Source organism: Chenopodium album, chromosome 21, assembly GCF_948465745.1.
Source record: "Chenopodium album chromosome 21, dcCheAlbu1.1, whole genome shotgun sequence".
NCBI lineage: Eukaryota > Viridiplantae > Streptophyta > Magnoliopsida > Caryophyllales > Amaranthaceae > Chenopodium > Chenopodium album.
The window spans coordinates 6,785,766-6,808,927 of NC_137854.1; the positions used below are offsets into that span (position 1 = coordinate 6,785,766).

General features: G+C 35.4%; 4 protein-coding genes across 9 annotated transcripts; 1 reads left to right on the forward strand and 3 right to left on the reverse strand.

The window, feature by feature from the left end:
- Positions 1-2,300: 2,300 nt before the first annotated feature.
- Positions 2,301-4,098, reverse strand: LOC145601514 (uncharacterized). 2 transcript variants are annotated; one of them, XM_081657546.1, is made up of 2 exons: positions 3,939-4,098; positions 2,301-3,208 (listed from the first exon to the last, which is right to left on the reverse strand). In XM_081657546.1, exons 1-2 carry the CDS (start codon positions 3,961-3,963, stop codon positions 2,523-2,525), a joined length of 711 nt encoding a protein of 236 aa, XP_081513672.1. In that variant the 5' UTR covers positions 3,964-4,098; the 3' UTR covers positions 2,301-2,522. The 2 variants fall into 2 exon arrangements, with proteins under 2 accessions (XP_081513672.1, XP_081513671.1); XM_081657545.1 differs by having other exon boundaries at positions 2,305-3,297; positions 3,939-4,097.
- A 1,963-nt stretch (positions 4,099-6,061) lies between these two features.
- Positions 6,062-18,298, forward strand: LOC145600232 (protein GRIP-like). Its single transcript, XM_081656145.1, has 22 exons — positions 6,062-6,230; positions 7,276-7,758; positions 8,004-8,119; positions 8,983-9,152; positions 9,738-9,831; positions 10,405-10,491; positions 10,627-10,707; positions 12,474-12,599; positions 13,289-13,397; positions 13,507-13,586; positions 14,278-14,406; positions 14,607-14,707; positions 15,163-15,296; positions 15,366-15,463; positions 15,543-15,656; positions 15,772-15,799; positions 15,880-15,932; positions 16,368-16,439; positions 16,513-16,560; positions 17,086-17,191; positions 17,352-17,410; positions 17,951-18,298. The coding sequence occupies exons 2-22, from the start codon at positions 7,287-7,289 to the stop codon at positions 18,053-18,055; spliced, it is 2,382 nt and encodes a 793-aa protein (XP_081512271.1). The 5' UTR covers positions 6,062-6,230; positions 7,276-7,286; the 3' UTR covers positions 18,056-18,298.
- A 603-nt stretch (positions 18,299-18,901) lies between these two features.
- Positions 18,902-22,956, reverse strand: LOC145602108 (formiminotransferase cyclodeaminase-like protein). Of its 5 annotated transcripts, none has more exons than XM_081658262.1 (4): positions 22,828-22,956; positions 21,744-22,329; positions 20,415-20,830; positions 18,902-19,535 (listed from the first exon to the last, which is right to left on the reverse strand). In XM_081658262.1, exons 3-4 carry the CDS (start codon positions 20,800-20,802, stop codon positions 19,021-19,023), a joined length of 903 nt encoding a protein of 300 aa, XP_081514388.1. In that variant the 5' UTR covers positions 20,803-20,830; positions 21,744-22,329; positions 22,828-22,956; the 3' UTR covers positions 18,902-19,020. The 5 variants fall into 5 exon arrangements, with proteins under 5 accessions (XP_081514388.1, XP_081514386.1, XP_081514385.1 ...); XM_081658260.1 differs by having other exon boundaries at positions 22,308-22,329; positions 22,828-22,950; XM_081658259.1 differs by having other exon boundaries at positions 22,308-22,329; positions 22,792-22,946.
- On the reverse strand, positions 21,762-22,250 carry LOC145600260 (uncharacterized). The gene has a single exon (XM_081656186.1). It carries the CDS (start codon positions 22,248-22,250, stop codon positions 21,762-21,764), a length of 489 nt encoding a protein of 162 aa, XP_081512312.1.
- Positions 22,957-23,162: the final 206 nt, after the last annotated feature.

A 23,162-nucleotide genomic window follows, 5' to 3' on the forward strand; every position in this document is an offset into this window, starting at 1 on the left:
TGAGAAGAAGTTATTGACGTTATTGTGACTCGTATTCAAGTCGGGTTATGAGTATGTGCAAGGTGAACGACCGCACAAGGCCTTTGAATGAAAAGATCTAAAATTTAATATTTTTTTATACAAAGTATCAATGACTCAATGCTTCAAAGTTACACCGGATTATTGTCATTGTTAGCATTTGTAAACCTAACTTAGACTCATACTCGTATAAATTTATTTTAGACAACGTAAAATATGCTTTTTATAAGATAAGGATATGGAACTTGTAAAGTCCATACTAACCATATAGATGCTTTAGATAGTAGATTGCAACATGGTGGTATAACTATATAGATTGTGATGCTCCATGCAATTAATTAAGCCATGTGAAATTAATTTTTCTTTCCACTTTGATAGAAGACTATTTTTGTACAATTTTTTCTTCTTAATCAAAGTTACAAAAAGAGTCCATGGCCAATTTAATGCATGTAGTACAACTATACAAGTGGGGTGCACAACTACACACACATGCAACAATAAGATTGTACGGAGTAATAATATATGTGTTTGTGTAGCAATACAATTACTTCTTAAGTTTCCTTTTGTTTGCGCTGATAAGATAAGGTTGTTTTTTTAAATTGTTAGTTGGAGGGTGAGAGAAAAAAAAAAGTTAAAATTGGATTGGATGTAATACAAGTAAGTGTGAGGCGTTACTACGTGAGATTCTTCGGACATAACCTACCGTAAAATTGCTTTTCTTTTGACACTCACGATCCCTTACAAGTTTACAACCATTTGTGATGACCATTGATCAATGAGAAACAAACTTAAAGGGATAGGATAAAAAGAAATTTGGATGAACATTAAGAGACAAACACTACTAGGACAACTTGGTACATCACAGCTCACAATACAGTACATGCACTGGTACAATTGAAGGACATTATACGGAAAAGATAGTTGAAAAGTTAATAAGTCATAACGGTAATTTGGTAGTTACTCCATATGAGATATTTATAAAGTGTAGCTGTGGCAATTAGCAAGTAATTAACTCCATAGATCTAGGATAAACCTAGGTTATACTATTATACTTACGTAAATTAGTCTAATCATGCGGAACATGTATTAATTTTATTTTTAATAAAGCAACAAGACACTAGCAACAATTATTTGACGTTGGATTAAAGTACACTCACATTGATTAAAGTTCAAAAGGCCATTATTTTTTAAAGACGGAATAATCACAACCACAAGACAAACATAAAAAGCCAAAGTTAAAAAAAACAGTAAACTGCTTTACAATTTAAAAAGGTTGTCTTGCTTTGCCCACCTGGGAGGATTAGACAAATATCTTTGGTACTTGCAATTCATGAAAACACTGCCTATTTGGGATAAGTTCCCCTCTTATAAATAGTGTAATCTGTACATTACCATCTCCGATACTACTGGTAGTAATCTGTGAACATAATCACCATAAAACTCGAACGAATCGAATAGAATAATAAATTATGACATTTGAACTTAATCTACATGTACGTGACCATTACTTAATATAACGTACAACACGGAGCAATGATAGCAGACAGGATCAATGGTTGACTGGTTGTTGGTTCTTCGCTAAATTTAATACAGATACATGACATCAAAGTTATGATGAAAATGAGATATGGGGACGGGTTGAGAGAATATCCACACCATTATTAAATCTAGAAACATCGCAGAGTCCTGAAAAGTCTACAGACCTCTCAAACATTTTCTACATTACTAGGCAAGACTTCCAATACTTAGGAATCAAGGTTAGATATAGAGAGGTCTGAAAATTGATCCACTTAAGACCTACCATGATAACAAATACCGTTGAAAATCATAGACAAACCCAATACAGCTGCTTTCAAAGTCGACCAATATACAGAATCCATTACTTAATCTACACCCAAGCTAACTTCATCAAGCTAGGAGCTGTCTAGTATATATATCTCTGTTACAAGTAAGCCCTAATAATAACACGACTACACAAGCACCATGTAGAAATATCAAATAGTAGTCGTGTTCATATTACTTTCACTATGTAAAATACAGAGGTGCTTATGCAATTTAGCCAATGATCCAAGCATATATTATACTCCATATATGTATGGCACAACCGACAACCATACATGTAATGATGTAAAATAAGACAAGGCACCACCATAAGTGACAATTAATATAGCAAGAGGCAGCATCCATGTACCTGTATGGCTGTATAGCTTGTACAGAAAGTACAAGTACATTTGCAGATGTAGTGAAATGCTTACAAAATAAATTTCCAAGGAAAGATGCTGCAAAAATATTTTAACAAGACAGACCATATAAACAGCATGCATAAATCCATAAGTTTTTAAAACCCTTGTATTATGATGCAGAAAACCTAGAGTAAATGACAATTTTGAGGTCTATACTAACAAACTGGCAAAGTACAATTCTATAGGTGATAATGAAACCAAACAGTAAACTCAATCTAGCAACTGAAAAAGCAACTGAAATTCTTAACTACAGTACACTCCTCATTGCCTTGATCTTGACTCAGCTCGCCTTGCTTCTTCAGGTGTTGCGGGAAAAAGCTCTACATATCGTGAACCAATTGTCATCTTATCCTTGCACATGGCACTCTTAGCCTCATCAGAGGATGAAAATTCAACATATGCCTCTCCAGTAGCCTTCCCATCTGCTCGGCTTGCTATGTGGATTTTATCCTCTGCCACCTTAAAACCCCCAAAAAATTTCAGTATGTCTGTCTTGGTTACAGAGAAAGGAAGACCGCGCATCCTAAGGATCTCAGTGTAATCCAATTGGTCCTTGTCCACAGACCTCCTGGAGCGACCTGGTGGAGAGTTTGGGCGGTCATTGTCATAGATTCCTTCGTACTTCACTTCTCCAGCCACAGCATTGTAATAGTCCTGCTTCTTACATCTGAAAACTTCCACATATCTACGACCCATGTTCTGTCGATCTCTGTTCAGGGCAAGGTCAGCCTGCACTGCTGAGGCAAGCACCACAAACGCCTCCCCTGTGAATCTCCCATTCTTGTTGACCAACAAGACATCAACAATGTCCAGGGCAGCAAAGAACTTAAGGATGTCGATATCAGTGCAGTTGTAAGGAAGACCTCTGAGGCGCACCACCGGAAATCCAGAAGGCTGAAAGTTGCTTCCATAGTTGTAAGGCGGGTATCCTGCTTGACCGCTTCCCACTGCGAAGTAGGGATTTGATTCCATCATTCTTTGTCTCTTTGAGCCGACCTCGTACCCGTCCGAAACCCCCCCGCTTCCCAACATTGCCCTTTTCATACCCAACAAAGAAAAAAAATCCCCCACTTAACCTGTTAATATAACCAAACCCAACCCAGAATTTCCTAGGAGTAATACCTAAAGTCTGAATCCCATAAATAATTAAAAACACAATTAAAAATAAACAACCTACCCTCTTCAAGAACACAAAAACATGAAATCACCGAACCAAGCAATGCCAATCAACAATTTTATAAAGCCCCAATATATTTTTACCAAATTAGGGCTAAACGAAAAAACCATCTAACCTAATTAAAATTCTTTTCACAAATTCGACTCCATTTGAATATTAAGCATACGTTCTCATACCAAAAAAAAACTAGTTCAAACATGGTGGAATTCGTATAAAGAGTCAACGATAATCCAAAGAACAAATTAACCAACAATAGTTCCAGACATACAGCATCACATAATTAGAATTAAGTGTATCGATTTCACGTAAATTAACATAAGTGTGAAGCCAAATCAATCAAATTCGACACAAGCAAAACCCTAAAATCATCAAATTCGACACGAACAGAACCCTAAATCATCAATTCGACACAAACAAAACCCTAAATCATGAAATCATATCATATAATAATAAAATTAAAGAAAACGAAGCAGAAGAAAAAGGGGTAATTGAGAGCATACCCTCTAGAGGCGTAGCCAGAACCATAACCTGCACCGTAGCCTGAGCCGTACATCGTGTTCGTAAACGTTTTCTGGGTCACCCAAACAGGGAAATCGAGAGAAAACCCTAACGAAGCGACTGATTGTTTCTTTGGTTTCTAATTTCTTTGATTTGTACGGGCCATCAGGGTTAGCCTCTGCTGTTTTATAAGTAGCCCATCAGATCTGTTCGGTTCATTTTATTGTACTAGGGAGTCGGGTAGGATTGCAGTGGGTCGGGTCAAATGGGAGGTTTGGCTGGTGATGAAGCGGGGATGTATAAAAAGTGTACCCATCATAGTTATGGACTTATGGGGTGGATATGGATCTTAAAATAAACCCGCCCCGCTCCAACACCGTTTCATATCCACCCTATGCTAATTTTTGTAAAGGTTGAAACATGAAGTGTCTAGAATCTAAATGCTGAGTATAATAATATAATCAAAATGAAATGTTAAATTAATGACATAACACGGTATGGATTCCGCCAAGTATATTGAAATTAGAGATTTGTTAGAAATGATAATTTTTTCATATTATTGTGATATAATATGGCATTATAGTAGCGGGTATGGGGCGGGTTTGAGGTGGGTATGGATAGTTGGTGGAGCGGAATGAATATTAGTTTATACTCGGTGAGGTGGGTATGGATGTGGGAATTGTACCCTCCATGGGTGGTGGGGCAGGGATGGGTATAAGATTTTTTGAAACCATGGGTATAAGATTTTTAGGTTGGGATGGATGTGGAGGTATTATCCTTCTTTACACCCGCCCCACCCCATTTTCCATCCTTAATGTCGAGTACTATGTGATTATCTAGAGGTTATAGAAAATTTAAGTTTGACCGGATCTTAACATTATTTTTCATGCTCAAACTCGTAAAAATGTGATTTTTTTTCCGGACCGAACTTGAGTTTTAAACTAAAGCCGCTTTATTTCCAGGTCGAACTAGCGGGGTTGGGCCATACTTGATCACCTCTAAATTATCTCAAGAGTTAAGTCTTAAACCATATAGATACAAGCATACATTAAAGTGTCGTTTGGTTGACAAGCAAAGTATGGAATATGTGGGAAGTCGAAGTTTTTAAGAATTGAAATTCTTTTGTGGGTTTTGGTTGACAAATTCATGAGAAGCATAAATTCTTATGAAATTCCACTTTCTATATAATAGAACGGCTTACCAGTAGTAACTCAAACATTATTTAGCATTTTCTAAGAAATCCAATTACATGAGAAAATAAAATTTCAAGATTCAACCAAACAAGTCTTAAGAGTTTTTTTTGAAGCAAAAAGAGTTTTGACCATTTAAAAAAGCTATTTTGAATGTTAGATGTATTGTTGAGTTGAAAGAGCTTTTAATTGTGTAAACATTGGAAACAGTTACTCCCTCCATCCCATAATACTTAACACAATTCCCCTTTTCACCCATCTCAAAATACTTGACACGTTACCAAATAGACAAATATGAAATGAGACCACATATTCCAAAATCCAATTAAATCTCACAATTTCTCTCTCCTTAGTCCTTACTACCCCACCTCTTCACTTGTTTTCTTACAATATAAGAATACAAAAGAGATTCTTTTGAACAATTTAAAAATATTTTAAATGAACCACTTGTAGATTTTTTATAGTACGTGTCCACCTTAGCGTCCCGAGTATTCTTTTACGTAAACAACTAATTACGTAACTAGCATTAGTTAGTCAAAATATCTAATGTAAACAACTATCAGCTAATAACAAATCAAAATAGTTAACAACTAATTGCCGAACAAGACCAAAACAAAAATTTATCTGCATTTAACGTCAGGCCAACCTTGATTCTCACTTTTAATATACGGAGAATTTGGGATGAGAATCAAACCCCTCTCACAGGCGTGGAAGGAGGGTTTCCAACCACTAAGCTAATCTAGATTCTCACTTTATATACTCAAACCCGGTTCTTTTTAGCTACTCTGCTCTGCTGAGCCCTACCGAACCCTATTTTGTCCTGCTCTGCTCGTAGTGGCAGTATGTAGTTATTGTCATCGTAGACAAAAGAAAACATTGAATGAGCATTAATGGAGTAACTTTTTTCTGTTATATTACACAAACTGTTACAGAGTTTAAAAAAAAAAAAAACACATATTCATCCCCACCAAAACAAAGCTGTTAAAAAGTAGAATTTGTCTTCATTTTGAAGCGCGAAGAAATAACAGGAGTTCATCAGTGCGAGATCCACTGATCCACTCAATCTTACTGTCAACTTTTTCTCGATCTCTCTGATATTTTCAGGTAAGTCTTAATTTCCTTTTCTTTTAGTGGATTACTTTCTCATTAATCAAAGCTATCATTCAGCTTGTCGATTGCTTTAATTCGATTTGATTGATTTTGCGGTTGATTGATCCCTTCAATTTGGTGATTTCGACTCTTTTATAGCTGTTAAATCGATGTCAGAGGTTGATTATTGAGTAATTATGGGCTAATTTTGCCAAAATCAAGCCAATTTTGCTGGCCAAGGTTTCAATTTGTTGCTGCATTTAAGCAATTTACAAATTAGGGTTTTTAATTACTATTTGGTGGATGATAGATTAGTTTGATGATTTTAAATTAGTAATATAGTGTGATTATATACTTTGATTTTGCCACAATTTACCTGTGGAATAAGCTATGATCTGAGATATTAGCTTGAGGAACTCCATAATAGTTTGAGGAACTTATGTGGGGCTTCAATTGAAAATAAAATAAAATTGAGAATCTTAACCCAGGCGTCTGATTCGATCTTCAGTATGCGAGATCAGGAAATGTCAAGGTTTCAATTAGCTTGGTTACACAACCTACATCTCTAAGTGAGCGGATACGGTTAGGGAAGGGGAAGGGGAGAAGAGAGCATTTTTGGATTTGTTATTTCGCCGTAATAGTTCTGTCATCTGTGTAATACGTAGTTACTAAAAGCATTTTCTCTTGTTTATTCTCTTACTATTATCATTATCTGTTGATGTGTGGTATGCATTGGTATATGGTACTATTACACATTGATTATATCATCTTTGCTTGAAATTAATTATATTATTAGGATGCTAGTTCGATTTACTCTATGAGAATTTTGTTTCCGAGTAGAGATGTGCTGCATATATTTCTATTTTAAATTGTTGGAAGTGGAATAAGGAGACTGTCAAATGTGTGCTGTAAGGTTGGTATTGTAATCAGTTTAAATGCTGATGTATAGATAGAAACTAGTGTGTTATAAATTAGCTCTATGCTTTCTTCGTTTAACCAACTCTCAAGGGGTGTCTTTTGTTAAAGTATTAGATATTGACTACGAAATTGGGTATTTCAGAAAATAGGTCAATGTTGAACCAGGAAGAGGATGTCAATGGAATGATAGAAACAACAGCAGAGGATGATTTAAAACTGGTTAAACAATTGACCGAAATGAATTCTGATGGATGTCATCCCAGGGAGAATGGGGTCTGTGATCTGGATGAGTCTGGTTCTATTAGTACTCATGATCAGCTGGTCCAAATGGTTGTCGAGCTCAAGTTTCAAAATGAGTATTTTAAGTCTCAGATCAAGGGCTTGCACATGCAAAATATAGGCATAGAACTAAATGGATCTTCCCAGCAAAATCAAAAGGCTGAACAAGACAATGCAGCATCAGATAATGTAAAAGTATTACAGGAAAAGATAGAGTCCTTAGATAAGGAACTGCAGGAAGAAAAACAGACTCGGAGTGCTGCAGAAGAGGCACTGAAGCACTTGAGAGAATCATATTCAGAGGCAGATGCTAGAGCCCAAGAGTTCTCAGCTAAGCTTGTCGAAGGTCAGTTATTCCTTTCCTTTCCTTTTTAGTGAAAATAATGCATTTATGTGTGACTTGGAAGTTGGAACTGCTCTTCATGTTTAAAAAAAGAGGTATGACTTTAGATGTGGGCTTTCTTATAGGGTCTGTTATTTACCCTTTGACCTTTAGATCTGAGTCATAGTATGGCAACTATGTAATATCTGAAGATAAATTGTTAGATGTGGAAGCTATATTAATTTTTTTTTTACTGTTTCTGTTTGCAGCTCAACAAAAGATGGAACAAGAAATCAAAGACCGAGATGATAAATATTCTGAGCTTGATTCCAAGCTTAGCAGGCTTCACAAAAGGGCAAAGCAGCGCATTCAAGATGTTCAGAAGGTTAATTTGTTTCTTTTAAATATACTTATAATCAAGAGATATGTTCCTTTTGGACTTCTTTCAAAAAGAGATATGTTCAGTGTATTCTCAGTAGAGTACTTAAATTTCTTTTCTGAATAGTTAAGAAATTAATTTACTTTAAGCGTACTAAGAGGGTGTTGACTGAGATAATCTTGAATGTGGTTGGCTGTTTGAAATCGTGATATTGGTTGTGGAACCACTTTGGGCAATGTGGATAGTCAGCAAGTTTGTTAAAACTTATTTTTTTTTAAACTTCATAGATATCGTATCCCACAATGTTGATTTCTTAATTTTTGTATGTTTACATCCTTTTTCTGTCATATTGAGCTTGGTAAAAGAAGTCGATTATTCCATGGTAGCTCATTATGTTGATTATTAATGTACAATAAATAGTGTAAAGAAGAGGATCAAATTTAAGATATTAGGGACAAGATTGACGATTTCACAAGCTTGTACAAACCACAAACAATCATCGAGTAAAAATCTGGAGGCTTGTGGGGTTCTAGGTGTGGGAAACCTTACCCCTATGGCCCTATTGCTCAGAGACCATTGAGTAGATTTTTAGGGAGAATGCAGAGAAGATTACTAGATCACTAACCCTTTCATTGGGTCTTTTTCAAAAAATCTGTCTTAGAGCTGAACTTGGAATAAGAAAAGGGACAAAGCTTATATGGGCTTTTTTCCTCGTGGCAGTAAAAGCATGGGGAGTTGGTCCTTTCAATATGTTTTTGACGGGCGGGTACAGCTTTTTTTATCGACAATTCTAGCAATAAGTTTTTTGGCATTTCTTTTCTTCTTCAGGAGTTTGAATATTATACTTGTTTATGTTTTTTAAATTTTAGGAAAAGGATGATTTAGAAGCACAGTTCCGTGATGCAAATGAAAGAGCTGAACAAGTGTCATCTCAACTTTTAGCATTGCAGCAAGAGCTGGAGCGCACGCGACAACAAGCTAAAGAAGCATTAAAAGCAATGGATGGGGAGAGGCAGCAATTAAGAAGTGTGAACAATAAGTAAGATCTTTCTTTCGAAAAAGTAAATAAATAAAACAATAATTAAGATCTTTCTCAAAACTTTTGAGTCAACTATATTATAAAATTCTAGATATGTATATATATGATATATTCTGTGAGCTTGACCTTTGACATCCTGTGAAGATATATCTGCTATTAGCCTGTATTTCTTTTCAACCTCTGTTTCTTTTTATTCAGGCATTACCCATTTAGAAATTCCATGTATAAATGTATAAAACCTAAACCTTAATTTAAAATTTTCACGAATGCCTTTAAAGTACAAGTTAATGAGGTGGAGGTATAACTTATAATTTAATCTCATATGGAAACTTTGTCTTTTAAAATTTTCCTTGGTTTTTCATCTGGTGTGGTCTGGTGAAAGGTAAGAAAACATAGAGTTGGACCTCCAAATACCCCAGCATATTGTTGCTTTGTATAGATGTTTTATACTGAGGGAGACAAAATGGGTTATCTGAAATGGGATGGGCCTAATTGTCTTCCTTGCTTTATTTGTTTGCTGTGAAACGATTACTATTTTAGCTTTGCTTGTATAAAATTGTTAATTTGACTAGCTATTACATGCAGGCTTCGAGATAACATTGAAGAGCTCCGTCATTCATTGGAACCCAAGGAACATGCTCTTGAGGCACTGCAACAGTCACTTTTGGAGAAGGAACAGGTATATGATTAAATTTCTGAGTTATGCAAGGTTGACCAGTTCTTAACTTCTCTTGTACAGAGATGCAATTTTTTTTTTGTTGAAATGCAAATTAGTCTATCTCTGTGCCTTAATATGCTAATTATTCAGAGCTCAATGTGTAGTTTTGTGCTTAGAATTAGATGTTAGCTTGATCATCTATAAACTCCATTTTCTGCAGCCTTATCATCAATGGATGATTTCTATGCACGAATCTCAACATTGTAGGTCCATTCTTGGGTCAATTGTAGGATTAACATTTAACAGTAGGGTTCTCAATCCTGTTATGACTTGGTCAGTGATTTGGTGTTATGCTTGTAATATTTTAAGTAGTCATCTTTCGATCAATAAACTGTAGTAAATAATTGTGTACTTTAACCCCAGCAATAGCATGAAGAATAAATTCGTGTGTAACTGTTGTTAGCTGTTGTTGCTTGTAGTCTTGTATCATGGTCAAGCTGACCATTCCACATTGTTCCTCCTAGCAAAATGGTTTACTATGCTGTAGATCTTGGAAGCATCTGCTAATTTATTTATTGAATTGTACTCTTGTAGATGTTGGAAAACATGAAAGTATTATTACAAGCTGCTGAGGAAAAACGGCAAGCTTCCATGGCTGAGCTCTCATCCAAAAATCAAAAGGTGATTCTAGTGTGAAATTGCTTTGATATGTCACACTTACTCTAGTCCATATTGATGTTTCTTAGACTCCCCTTACTTTATAATATCTATATTTTTGTGCTACTCAGATTTTGTCGTTGATCTGATTCTATTTAGCATGTAGAAAGTTTGGAAATGCAACTTGCTGAAGCAACATCTGATCTTAAGAAGGCTGCAGAAACTGTCTCTACTTTACAGGTAAAATTTTGTTTAAATTCAGCACCTTATTATTACCTATCTATGTTCTTGTGGCAAGTTCAAAGGTTTAGAACCCATTTGGCCTCCCTAGAATGATAAATATGAATATTTGCCAATACTTATTGGTTTTCCAGCTTACCAACCCATTTTTTTAACCAAACTGTAAAGGACTATTGTAATAGATTGGCTTTAGGAGGGGTACTTTCGGAAGTCTAGAATTACTATTAGGTCTTGGAATAGAGGGAGGATAGAAAGAAGAGGGTTGGCAGAATTTTGGAATAATTCCTTAGGAGAGTTGTGACTTCAAGTCACTCATTAGAGAGTTGTGAGCTAAACTCACTATAGAGCTTGATAGGCTAAACCTATCGATTGTGTTAACCGTTATTTATGTCAATTAAAGCCTCAATCTTTCTTCTCTATTTTACCATTCTATAGCTTTCTTCTCTGTTATTGGTTGTGTCAGTCCATAACTATATGTATTGGCTGATATGGAGCCGATATACCAGGGCTTAATCTCAGATGCAACCACAATAGCATTAATGATCTTACTTTTGTGGGCTTTGCACCTAATGTTAAAAGTAGAGTAGGGTAAAAAACCTTAACAATGTGGTGAGCCTAGCGACATAAGAAGATAATTTATAGTCTGGAATTTCTGGATACAACTAATACAAGTCCAATACAGGTGTAAAGGAGAATAATATGGACAAAATAATCATTTTATGAATGTGTTGCATAACCAGATCATCCCACGACTAGGGTTGTAATGTCTAAAAGGCGGGTGGTGGATTCCCTTTCTCTTTCCCAACCCATCACAACGTCCTATATTAATGAGTATTTAGTGAAACAGCAATGTCCTACAGAGTTTATTGCTGTTTATAGAAAACAGTAATACATAAAGTTTGTTCCCGATTATCGGTTTATCACATTAACAAATACTGTTTGTCCCATATTTCATCCTTCCCATATGGCTATTCGATTTCTGCCCTTCCACCCCCCTCTAGTTGAGATCATTTAGTTCTCAGTTCCTGGCACTAGTGACCAATTTCGGCGTTTGCACTTTAATTAGTTTATTTAATTGCACACGTCAAAATACCATGGAGGGTTCAGCGAGGAAGAGGGAGACCGAAAATGACTTGGTTGCTAGGAGTTAGGAAGGAAATGAAGTATATGACTTTGCTCATTTGCACGAGCATGAGGCATTTGAATATTTGATCGTAAGGAATGAAGGAGGAAGATTTTAGTGGATGACTATACGGAATAATCATTTTTGGTTCATATAGCCAACCCCATTTATGGGATTAAGGCTTTGATTGATATGTTTTTGAAATTAATAAAATACTAAGATGTAGCAGAGATTTTTTTAATTATCAATTTTTGAACACTAAGGTCTTATATGATACAAAAAAGTTATGTCTTGATTACAAGTCTATATTGCTAAAACATAAGTTAAACTGCATTTGATAAAACTAATATATTTATAAAAATCATGAGGTTGAATTTCATTGTAAAACCTTTTAAAGTCATATTTTATGCACCCCCCCCCCCCACCCCCCGCCACCAAAAAAAAAAAAAAAAAAAAAAAAAAAAACCAAAAAAGTTCCACCAATATAGATGAATAATTTGACATTGCAGATAATAAGCTTCTGTAATGCATGACTTTCTCCACAATTGGGAATTGCATGTGTGATTCAAAATCCTTTTAATATAGGAAGAGTTTTAAGCCATTTATTTGCTGTTGTTGTAATGTCTGGCAATTAACTTTTCAGGAAGTTGTTGCTGAAAAGGAATCAAGAATAGCTGAAATGGACACTACTACTTCTGGCGAAGCAGCTAGACTGAAAGCTGTTATTGAGTCTGTTAAAGGAGAACTTGTTCATCAAAAGCACGAGCATGTATGTATTTCTTGTTAATTTTAAGTTGTACACCATCTATTGTATGCCTTTAGGCTCACTTACGCCAGTAAATGATTGGTATACGCACCAAAATTTAAGAAGCTGCTGTACAGGTCAAATTATCTTATGTTTAGTCTGTTAGTAGAATCTTGGTTGGAATAGTGATTGACAACACATTAATCATGTCAGGAACCGCACTAGGTTTCTCTTATTCGATTTTTCTTGCAATGTATTTGTTGGCACGGTCATTTTCGTGGAAGAGGACATATACCTCTTGCTTCTTGTTGTTACTTATGTTTCCAGCTTTTGTAAAAATGGTATACCTCATGATATCTTTTGACAGTCTTTTTCTGTATAGATAATTTGGACCTTGTAATGCCAAATTTCTCAAAAAAAATCAGTATCCTTTAAAACTTGATTTTTTTTTCCCCTGCTTGGATGGTTTTCTCCAGTCTCCTTGTTGGTTTTGCATTGCTGTGTTGCTTTAAGCTATGCACTTAATGTCATGATTTGTCGAAGAGTTTCCCTGTAGTTTGTAAAGCTATTGTTTAAGATATTGAATGCTGAAATAGTATTCATCTGGAGCTCTTTTAAGAGGTTTCTTAAATTTCCAATATTGTCCTTTGATTCTTGCACTGTCTCTACAACTTTTTTGATGCTGCCAAATTGGATTGTCGTTATGAATTCAGGAGAAAGAGAAAGAGAGCTGGGAAGCAACCTGTGAAGCCCTCAAAGCGAAGTTAGAGACTGCTGAGAGTAGCCGCGTGCGAGCTGAGATTGCAACTGTTAAAGTCAAAAGTAAAAATTAATCAATACACATCTTATTGCATGACACATCTCATTGAATTTAAAGAAAAGCTTGACTGCTTGAGTTCCTGAAGCATCCCTGTTTTTTCTGTTTTTCTAGGTCAGCTTGAATTGAAATTGTCTGAACAAGCTCAATTGCTCAATGATAAAAATGCAGAACTGGCAGCCTCCAAGGAACAGGTACCAACTACCAAAATTATCTTTTACATGCAATAGCAAATTAGCAGCTTAGCAAGGCTGGCGTGTTTCTCTTTGTGTCTATAAATGTTGCGTGCATTGGCTCTCTTTTAACTGTTGAGTTATAAAGAACCTCACATGTACCTTAAGAAATGGAGTCACATGAATTCTATGATCATGGGCAAATCACCTTTGTTAATGTACTTTAGCTGAGTTTCAATGTTCTCCTGTTCTGAAATCTGGATTTGTAAGGTTGGATGGTCTTTTCTAGTTTTTCATTTGAAATGAGGACATTTTTTTAGAATTACATGGTTTAGATGTGTATAATCTCTTTTGAACTATATTTGTGATGTTTAGATTGTGGACCGCAATAATTCATTATAATGTATGATTAGGCATATGGTTACCTGTGGAAGTTTCTTGTCTTCAAGTGCATAAAGAAGCTTTTTTCCCCATCAGCTTAGCTAATTTGCATTTGGTTTTGAAGCTAGGATCATAGTTGTAAACATTACAATTTGTGTTATGCCATTACCACCTGCTCCATTGTTCCATTTATTTATTCATGATTAATTGTAATATTTATAAATTTGTAATCTCCCTCTTTTTACTGATGTCTTGATGCTTTTACATTGTATATTTGCATTTGCAATCTATTTAAATTTGTTTTAATCGCATGTTTATCATGTCTTTGTAGATCAGTCGACTAGAAGCTGAATTTTCTTCCTACAAAGTCCGTGCTCACTCCCTTCTTCAGAAGAAGGATGCAGAGCTAGCAGCAGCCAATGACAATGAACAAATCAAAGCTCTAGAGGAAGCATTGAAAGTACATAATCTTATCACGAATATCCATTTCCTTTTTTGTCCTCTTCGTTTGACTCCCTTGCACTCCTTCCTTTCTAGTTTATTATGAACATTTGGTGGTACAGTTTGGTCGTTGCGTACTACAAATAGTCATGGACCTTGTTGCTTAATGTGAAAATTAAGAATATTTTTCAGTAACCTGTGTGGTCCTTTGCCGTACAGGAAGCTGAGAATGAAATATCACTGGTCTCTACGGAAAGGGATAAGGTTGTCATTGAGCTTCAAGCTGCTTTGGCTAAATATGATGAGGAACTTTCAGCAAGGTTCTAATTTTTGTTATTGTTGTTGTGGTCATCATGTTGTGATTAAGCTCTCTTTATTGATTACTTCTGTTTATGATAATATACGCCTTCTGAGTTATTTTGTTGTGAAGTTTAGTGGTTTATTTCGATTACTAAAGAGGTACTTGTAAATTTACTAGAAAACCAATATAAGGATGATGCTATTTAGTAAATCTTCTACTAAAGTTATTCTAAAGAGTATACACAATATAAATATCAAGAGTAGGAAACTGAAGATATCTTTTCCAATTTAATGTATCAGACTATGGTGAGCAAAGACTTAGATTGCTGTTAGCTAGATATTACATATTAGTATTGGTTATCATGACATATCTTTTTTTGGAATAGGCAACACATGCCAGGACCATAAAGTTTTCAATTAATCAAATACTCCTTTAGTAGCTATTGCTTTATGTCTTTATGTGTCTACATTCCAGGGATGCTGCTCTTAAGAATGCTGAGCAGCAGACAAAGAACTTAGAATCAAAGCTTGATTCACAGGCTGTACAGTTTCAATTAGAGAAAGATGCTTGGGAGTTGAACCTACGGAATTTGGAAGAAACATGGAAAGGTAAGTTTTTAATGCTTGCTCCACTGTAATTTATCAACGCAAGATTTTATTTAAATTACAAAATTACAGGAAAGTATGAAGCCATGAAAGCGGAAAAGGAGGCATCCAGCGCGCCAGATCTGCAAAAAGAAATGGAAGAGCTCAGACGTGAATATAAAAAATTGAAAGTACGTTTTGTTGCTGGTTGTCTTGTCATTGAATGATTTACTGCATACTTCACTGGCTAATTATACTCCCTGTTTGTAGGAAGAGCATGATTCATTTCGTGATCTTGCTGATAAAATGCTTGAGGATAAAGACAAAGAGATTTCAAGGCTTTTGAACAACAATAATCAGCTGCAACGGTCTTTGGAACACAAAGTATGTTCTTTTGATGTTTACTTGCAGTTGTTATTTGGGCTTGGATTATAACTGCAACCTGTTGCCCATTATTTGTAGTCGATTTTACTTTATTCAAATTGTTTATTCTTTTCAGGAAGGTGGTGGTGATACTCAAGGGAAAGGTACACACATAAAACTATTACTTATTATCAAAAGATGCAATTTTTCAGGGTGATTGCTTATTTTTCCTATATTGTATCAGCTTCACATAAACAAGATACCTTGAGCACTTCCTCTGCAGAGCAGCAGATTCTGGTATTCTTTTATACCTTCCTTCTCTTTTCTTGCTACAGTATGCATTATATCTTCTTTAGAAGCAAATAATCAGTTAATCCTAACTTAAACATCTGATAAGTGTTTGTGGATAACTGAGGTTTTCAAGATATGATAATCACTTACATTAGCTCTGTTTCAGATGCATACACGATTTTACGTGCATACTTTTGTCAGTGTTTCTATATTAGTGTCATCTTGTAACCTTTTTTCTTTAGTTTGGTTCCTTGTATGAAATTTTGTTTGTTGAACATTATTAAATTGAAGTAGAATAGCACTTTAGAGATAATTTCAATGTATGCGTGTTCCTTTTAAGAAGTTCCTACAGGCTGCATTTATGCTGAATTGAAATTTTTGTTGCGCTTGTGTAGAGTGGTTAGGAAAGTTATTTGCTAATTCTCTGTTTTCTCTCACAAGATGTTGGCTAGGCAGCAAGCCCAAAGAGAAGAAGAGTTATCTCAGTCTCAGCGCCACATCCTAGCTCTTCAAGTGGGTATAGTTCCATCATGAACAATATTAAATTTAAAATACCACTTGTCTGATCCTTTTTTTCTATACTCAGGAGGAAATTGAGGAGCTTGAGCGTGAAAATCGGCTTCACAACCAACAGGTAGGTGCCTTGATCAACTTGATCCCTTAGCAGCTGGACTCGTTTCTCAGTAATTTAATGAGACTAGTGCGGTTATCTTTGGGGGTTGGGGAGGTGGGAATTTAATCAGTTTTATTGATGTTCAATGAACGATGGAGTACATTGTGATTACTAATTTACATTTTTTTTCCCCTTACCTATTTGGTTCAAATGATTTCTTATTGATGGATTAGATTCTGATCTAAAACCATCTGTAGATCTTAGTTGGTCATGGATGGTTAATCCTAACTCATTTACGTGTATCTTGTTTTTCTCAACGACCACATGGGTGGATCTATCACTCTTCTGTGTTCATTACATCTTCGATACTGTTATTTCTTCCTAGATTGAAAGGTCAGCTGTTTTTGTGTGGTGACTAGTATCAGTAATATGACACTTTTGATCCAATTGCTCAGAAACTTCTTTCTAGCTGATATTAGCTCTGATGTAGTTCGAGACAATTGCTTTTCAGTGAAAGCCTGAATCCCTAATAATTTGTGCTTGCAGGTTGACATGTTGAAGGAGGAATTACGGAGTATGGATAGAGCGCGGAAGAGGGAAGGGGTGGATATGACCTACCTTAAAAATGTTGTTTTGAAGCTTCTTGAAACTGGTAAATGCATAAGATGTAGCTTAGATATTGAAACATCTAGAGTTCTATTTAGACAAATATATGTATGTTTTTTTTACTTCTACCTCATGGCAGGCTTGAATTATTAATTGGTACCGATGAGGTAATTATAGCATAACCTTGTTGAATTTCTCTTGCATAGGTGAGGTGGAAGCCTTACTACCAGTAATTGCAATGCTTCTGCAATTCAGTCCTGATGAGGTAATTACTTTTATTTACCTAGTTAAGTTTTATGTTGAAAGTATTTTTTGCTGCCTTGACTTGTAAGAAAGGTGAAGGTGATCTTCGCTGCTTGTTTGCCTTTTTAATGTTTAAATCAATCTGTTGGTCTGTCCTAATGTTCCTATGTGTGTTTATGTACTACGTATATTGTAATGTATATGCATGTACATGCATATTTTGTTTGGCTATTTTGATAAGTTGTGATGGGCGTAACTCGTAAAAGATTATAAAATCATTATGGTCACTTGTTTTAAGCTTGCAGCAGTCATTGTTTTTCTCCTTTTCACTTTCTGCAGTTCTGCTCCTATGAAGACAATTGTGATACTTTTTCTTGTTACAGTCTTTCAGTTTGTTAATGCCTTTGACATTGTGACAATTTGATTACTAGGCTATGTTTTTCTTCCCTTTGCATACCTCACTTATATCTGTATCTTTGCTGCTCTGCAGAAAGAGTGATATTTGGATTGAAAACTATGTAAAAATCTTCTTAACTTTCTTCTGCTCTATATCTGCTGGTAGGTGCAGAAGTGTCAACAAGTTTATCGCAGTTATGCAGAAGCATCACCTAGCTCGGAAAATGATGTACCAAGTCGCTCACTTTTCTCTAGATTCTCTTTTGTCTGACTGTAGATTTTTAATCCAAAGAGGCTTCTGGCCGTGAACTTCACTTACAGAGAATCTATTAAGCAGGACACTGAGCTGCAAATTTTTGTCTATTTTTAAATTTTATTATGTAAATCATCTTTCTGTAACATCAAAATTCTTTATCATTATTGCCATGGCATATGGAAACTTACTGTAAAAAAAGAACAACTGATTTTTATACATCATATTCAAAGGGAATGGAGAATACATCACTAGAGGATAGATTTTCTTTGCAAAATAATTTCTTCTCACCTTATATAGTTAATGTAAAAAAATTGCTTGTGCGGTTTGTTTGGAATTTATAAGGCTTTGTTCACTTCACTTCATCTTTTTTCAGGATCATATTATTTAATTTTGTTGGAATCAGACCAAATAAAAAAGAAATGTTTCGTTTATTGATAGAAAAAAATCAGATCAGATGTTGGAGTAACGTTTAGAACAAAAGAATTGCAAACCAGTCAGTCGATCACTGAATCCACTATTACAGCAAACTAGTTCAAAGAGCAATGATCCTTGACATCTTTGATTTGCATGCCTAAGAAAAAAGAGGATGTAAAACTCATGATATAATGCATTCCAAAGAGCCTGTGTTTTGCACGCCAAATATTCATGAGGATGAAAAAAATCCAGAACACTAATTATGCTACTCTGAACAGTCTGAAAATAAAGGACACCAAAATTGATCCAAGCCAAAAGAAAAAGTCTATTTTACATATCTAGTCAGGCATTTAGCAGGAGATGAAAACAAATAATATTGATTAAGAGCACTATGCACCCAAATGAGTTACGTAGCATCGTAGTAGTAACACAATTAGTAGACTCAAATCACAGCAAAAACAGAGAGATTTGAAATATGTTGTATTAAAATTGGAAGTCGTTTTTCTTGAGAGTATGATCCATCAAATAAATCTGGCACCTTTACAGAGATAATCCTACTTTAATGGTCAAATAGATGTATCTCCAGAATCCAAGAAAGCATTTATAATTTGTTCTTGTGAAAAGTCAGTAAAGTAACCCTTTCCGGCAACCATACCTTCTTCCCGTGCAAGGCGCTCAACTTCAATTTGAACTTGATCTCCTCCAACCTTGTTCGGTTCCAGTAAATTGCAAGCAACCTCGATGACTTCTTCTCCATGAGAAAGTGCCATAGCTTGAACTGATGGAAGTCCACCTCCTCTTTCACTAACGAGTTTGGCAATTCTACGAACAGCTGAAAGATTGGTGGAAAAGATTGGGACGTTGTAGTTATCTACCCATCTTGTACTCCCTATTACAACAACGCCCTTAGATAGGTCAGCTTGATTTGGCCCTTCATCTGGATGCAAAGGCAAAGTCTCTGAGCTCAGCCCTCCCGCCCAGATATTTCCATTAGTATTAGGCCTAAAGTAGCCAAGCTCTCTTCTTACTGAATCAAGAGTTTGTCCTTTTTCATGTGCTGCTCCATATAAAAAGGCAGGAACTGCAGCTTTCACATATAAATTGCATAAGAAAGATATAAAAGTCCAGATAAGCTTTAACCAAATAATAGTCCTCAACTTGTCGTGGGGAAGAAACTGCTAGCTGTGTGTTCAATCTAATAGCTAAAACTGTCAATTGCAAATCTTGGCTATTGTCAATAGTTGTTAGTGCCAGTCGCACAAATAACAGAGCAACACTAAAGTAATAGGAATCTCTATTAATTTGCAAAGAATGTGCTTAAATTCAAATTTCACATATCCATAGAACTTCCATTCAGTATGATTTACATCTAGGATGAATCGGCATGTACAAGGTGCTTGAAAATCATCACAACTATACTAAAAGAAGAGGCTTGAGTGGCACCCATCTCTTAAGAGCTCACTTTAAAAAACATGATTCATAACCATGTCCTTTAGAAAGACTTAGCTACTTTCACTGTCAGATGAATCCTGCTTAAAACAAATATACTCCCTCTGTCCCCTATCCATAGCTTCAATTCCCACTTTGAGATGTCCTAATTGTCCCCTCTTTTTTTTTCCCAACAGCATCATCTGTACCCAAATGTTTCTTCGAGAAATGTATAGAACTTTAGTGCTGGATGAAAAATTAGGAGCAAGGATGATGATAGCACACAGCTTAATGAGGTATGAAAATAGAGCGAATATCTGAAAGGTACCTTAGACTACCACCTTTCTAGAAACAAAAAGCATAACTAGACAATAGTGAGGCCCTACCATGAAATCTCTTTAAGCTTATAACGTGAATATTATGACAATCTTAACATCAAAACTCACAATTGGTTCTGTTTTCAACTCAAAACATTAATGTGAATCCTACAAATTTTACCTCTAGTTTATAAAGCTAGATGAAGTAAACAAACCTTCAAGTTTGGTGCCAACATCTTTGGCCAAGGACCTTGCAATATTAGCTGTCTGCTCCAAAGAAGTACTGGCCAATGGGTGAAAACAGATGTGATCGACAACTCCCAGACGAGGATGGCTTCCACTGTGCATGTTAAAGTCAATTGCTTTCAAAGCAGTGCTAACCATTGCAAAAGCAGTATCTTTTAGAGGGCAATCCAATGAAAACTTTGGAGGTAGCTTAGAGACAAGAGTGTAGCCAACTCTGTTATAAGTTTCATCTTCAAATTTATTGACAACTTTAGTATCATGCACAAGCTTGGCTACTCGTTCAATAGACTCAAGGGCAGCTTTGTTGCGACTTTCAGATATGTATAGTTTGCAACAAGCCAGTATCATATTTTTCATTTACTCCTTTCCCACTTATCTTCCCAATCTACAGGAAAGATAGAATATCAATGTTAGCTTTGCAACTACTATATAAAGATCCTGATCAAATTCTAGAAAGGACCACAAACTCAGGATCCATTTTTATCAACATATTTCATTTCCATGCAGCCTCTAGCTAAAAAATAATAGCATCAACAACTAAGTTTTCTGCTAAATCAGCTGATATCCACACAATTTTTACACTAGCATTGAACTCTAGCATAGTAGCATGAGGTGTCAAATATTCAGGACACCTCTGCTATCGCAAGCAAAAGAAAAGGCAATAAGATAACATGTGCAGTCGATGACCAAAAATAGTTGTGAATAGATGAGCCAAGATGATGGAATGTTGTTTAAAGATATATCCAGTGTAACATACATATCCTGCATCAAGCTAAAATGATCAAGCATAAGCAAGAAAAAAGTGACTCCACATCCTATGACCCATAAAAATGACATTGCTGATTGCCCTGCTGTAATTATCTCATTCGATAGACCACTCAAAGGTTAAATCTCAAATCACATGAAAGATTTGAACTCATCTTCACAAAAAGCATTTAAAATTCAATTATAAAAAAACCATCTAACATGAAAAGACAGTGAATATAATGAGAGTCGAATTCCTCATACAAAAGTTCTCATGTATAGATTCATTGAATTGAGCTTTCTTACACGTTTATGAGCATCAAACCAGACAAAGTATTCTGCTCCATGTGCTTCTAAATAAGTACTTCGTATCAACTTAAGATAAGCACCTTCTACCATATCAAAGCAATACAAAAATAACTTTAATTTTCCTAAGATAACATAGTCATGGCCCTACTGCTACAAGGGTAACAGTATGACAGCCAATATAAAGAACATTGAGAAAAAAATCTTAACTCCAAGTTGCATCTAATGTAACCATCAACCAAGAATACCTTGCTCATGCCCAAAAATCAAAAATCATGAGAATCGGACATTTTAGGGTACCCCTCGTATTCCAATTTAACTCCTAAAGAAGCACAAGTAGCCCTAAACTTCAACCTAAGCTCTTTTAAAATGTCATCTTTGCTCTCATCTTCATGATCCATAAATGGGTACTTCTCAAGCAACTCCTGAATTTGATGGATACTCTTCTGGACCCGAGAAGAGAAGAAGTTGGGTTCAACTCGAATCACAGAGGTCCAAACATCAACAAGACCACGGTAAAACCCGAGCTCTTCACCACACTCAAACCCATGTTTAAGACCCACTTCATAGCCCTCTTGCCTGCCCAAGGTAAGACCATCCCTATACCCATCTTTGTAGCCTTCTTCAATATGAGATTCTTCCAAGTTTATAGAGGAACCAAAAATATCTTCATCATTTACTTTGTCATTGCTCCGAATTTCGGGTTTTGGAGGTTCAGTTTGTGGGGAATCGATACAAGAATCAAATATATCCATGGGATTTGTGAGAAGAATAGAAGTTACTCAAATTAGTGAGAGAAAAAAGAAGGGTACCTGTTAGATTGAGGATTTAAACCTGTACAACAAAGATGATCACATAATTATCAATACACAGTTACACTCTAGATAATTTAACCAAATTAACAAGGAAATTACATTCAAAACTTTAAGTAATTAATTAAAAATTATCTATTATGATGCTGAATACCATAAAAAATGCTAACTATAAAATCCATGAATTCATAGCTAAATTCAATTGATGATGCTAATTATTCATAGCTAACAGGCAAACAATCAAGGGTTTTGCAACACAATAACAACCAAATTTGACTCAATTAACAAATTAAATTCTTCTATATGAATAGCAAAATTCTAGCAATCCAGTATTTAAATTATAACCAATAATGGTTCAATAATCAATCCAACTTAAAAGAGAAGAGAAACCTCAATATATTTCAAGTATATAAGTTGTATCAATTAAATTATTTCCAAAATTACATCAAAACTTCATTTTTTTATAAAAAAAATATAATCTAACCTGAAAATCAGCGAAAAATTCAGATCACAGTCTTACTTTATCGTTCAGGTGTCGTCCGATAAGAGCGAAACTCACTAACTCAGAAGCTGCTTCTATGGAGGAGGGAAAGCTAAGAAGCCCCTTCAATTGAGTGTACAGGAGAGAGAAAGTGGGAAAAAAAAAAAGGAAAAAGAAAATAAAAGGCAAAGAAAGCTGACGTGGCATTAAGGAGGGCAAAATGGTAAAGCACTGTTTAATTTGTGGCCTTGGGACTTCTTTATTAGGAATTTTATTTTATTATTATTTTTTTTAACGTTAAGGAGAGGGGCCCTAATCGAACCTCAATCCTCACAGTTTTTTTGGTTCGGTATTTACGGATTACAGATTTAGGG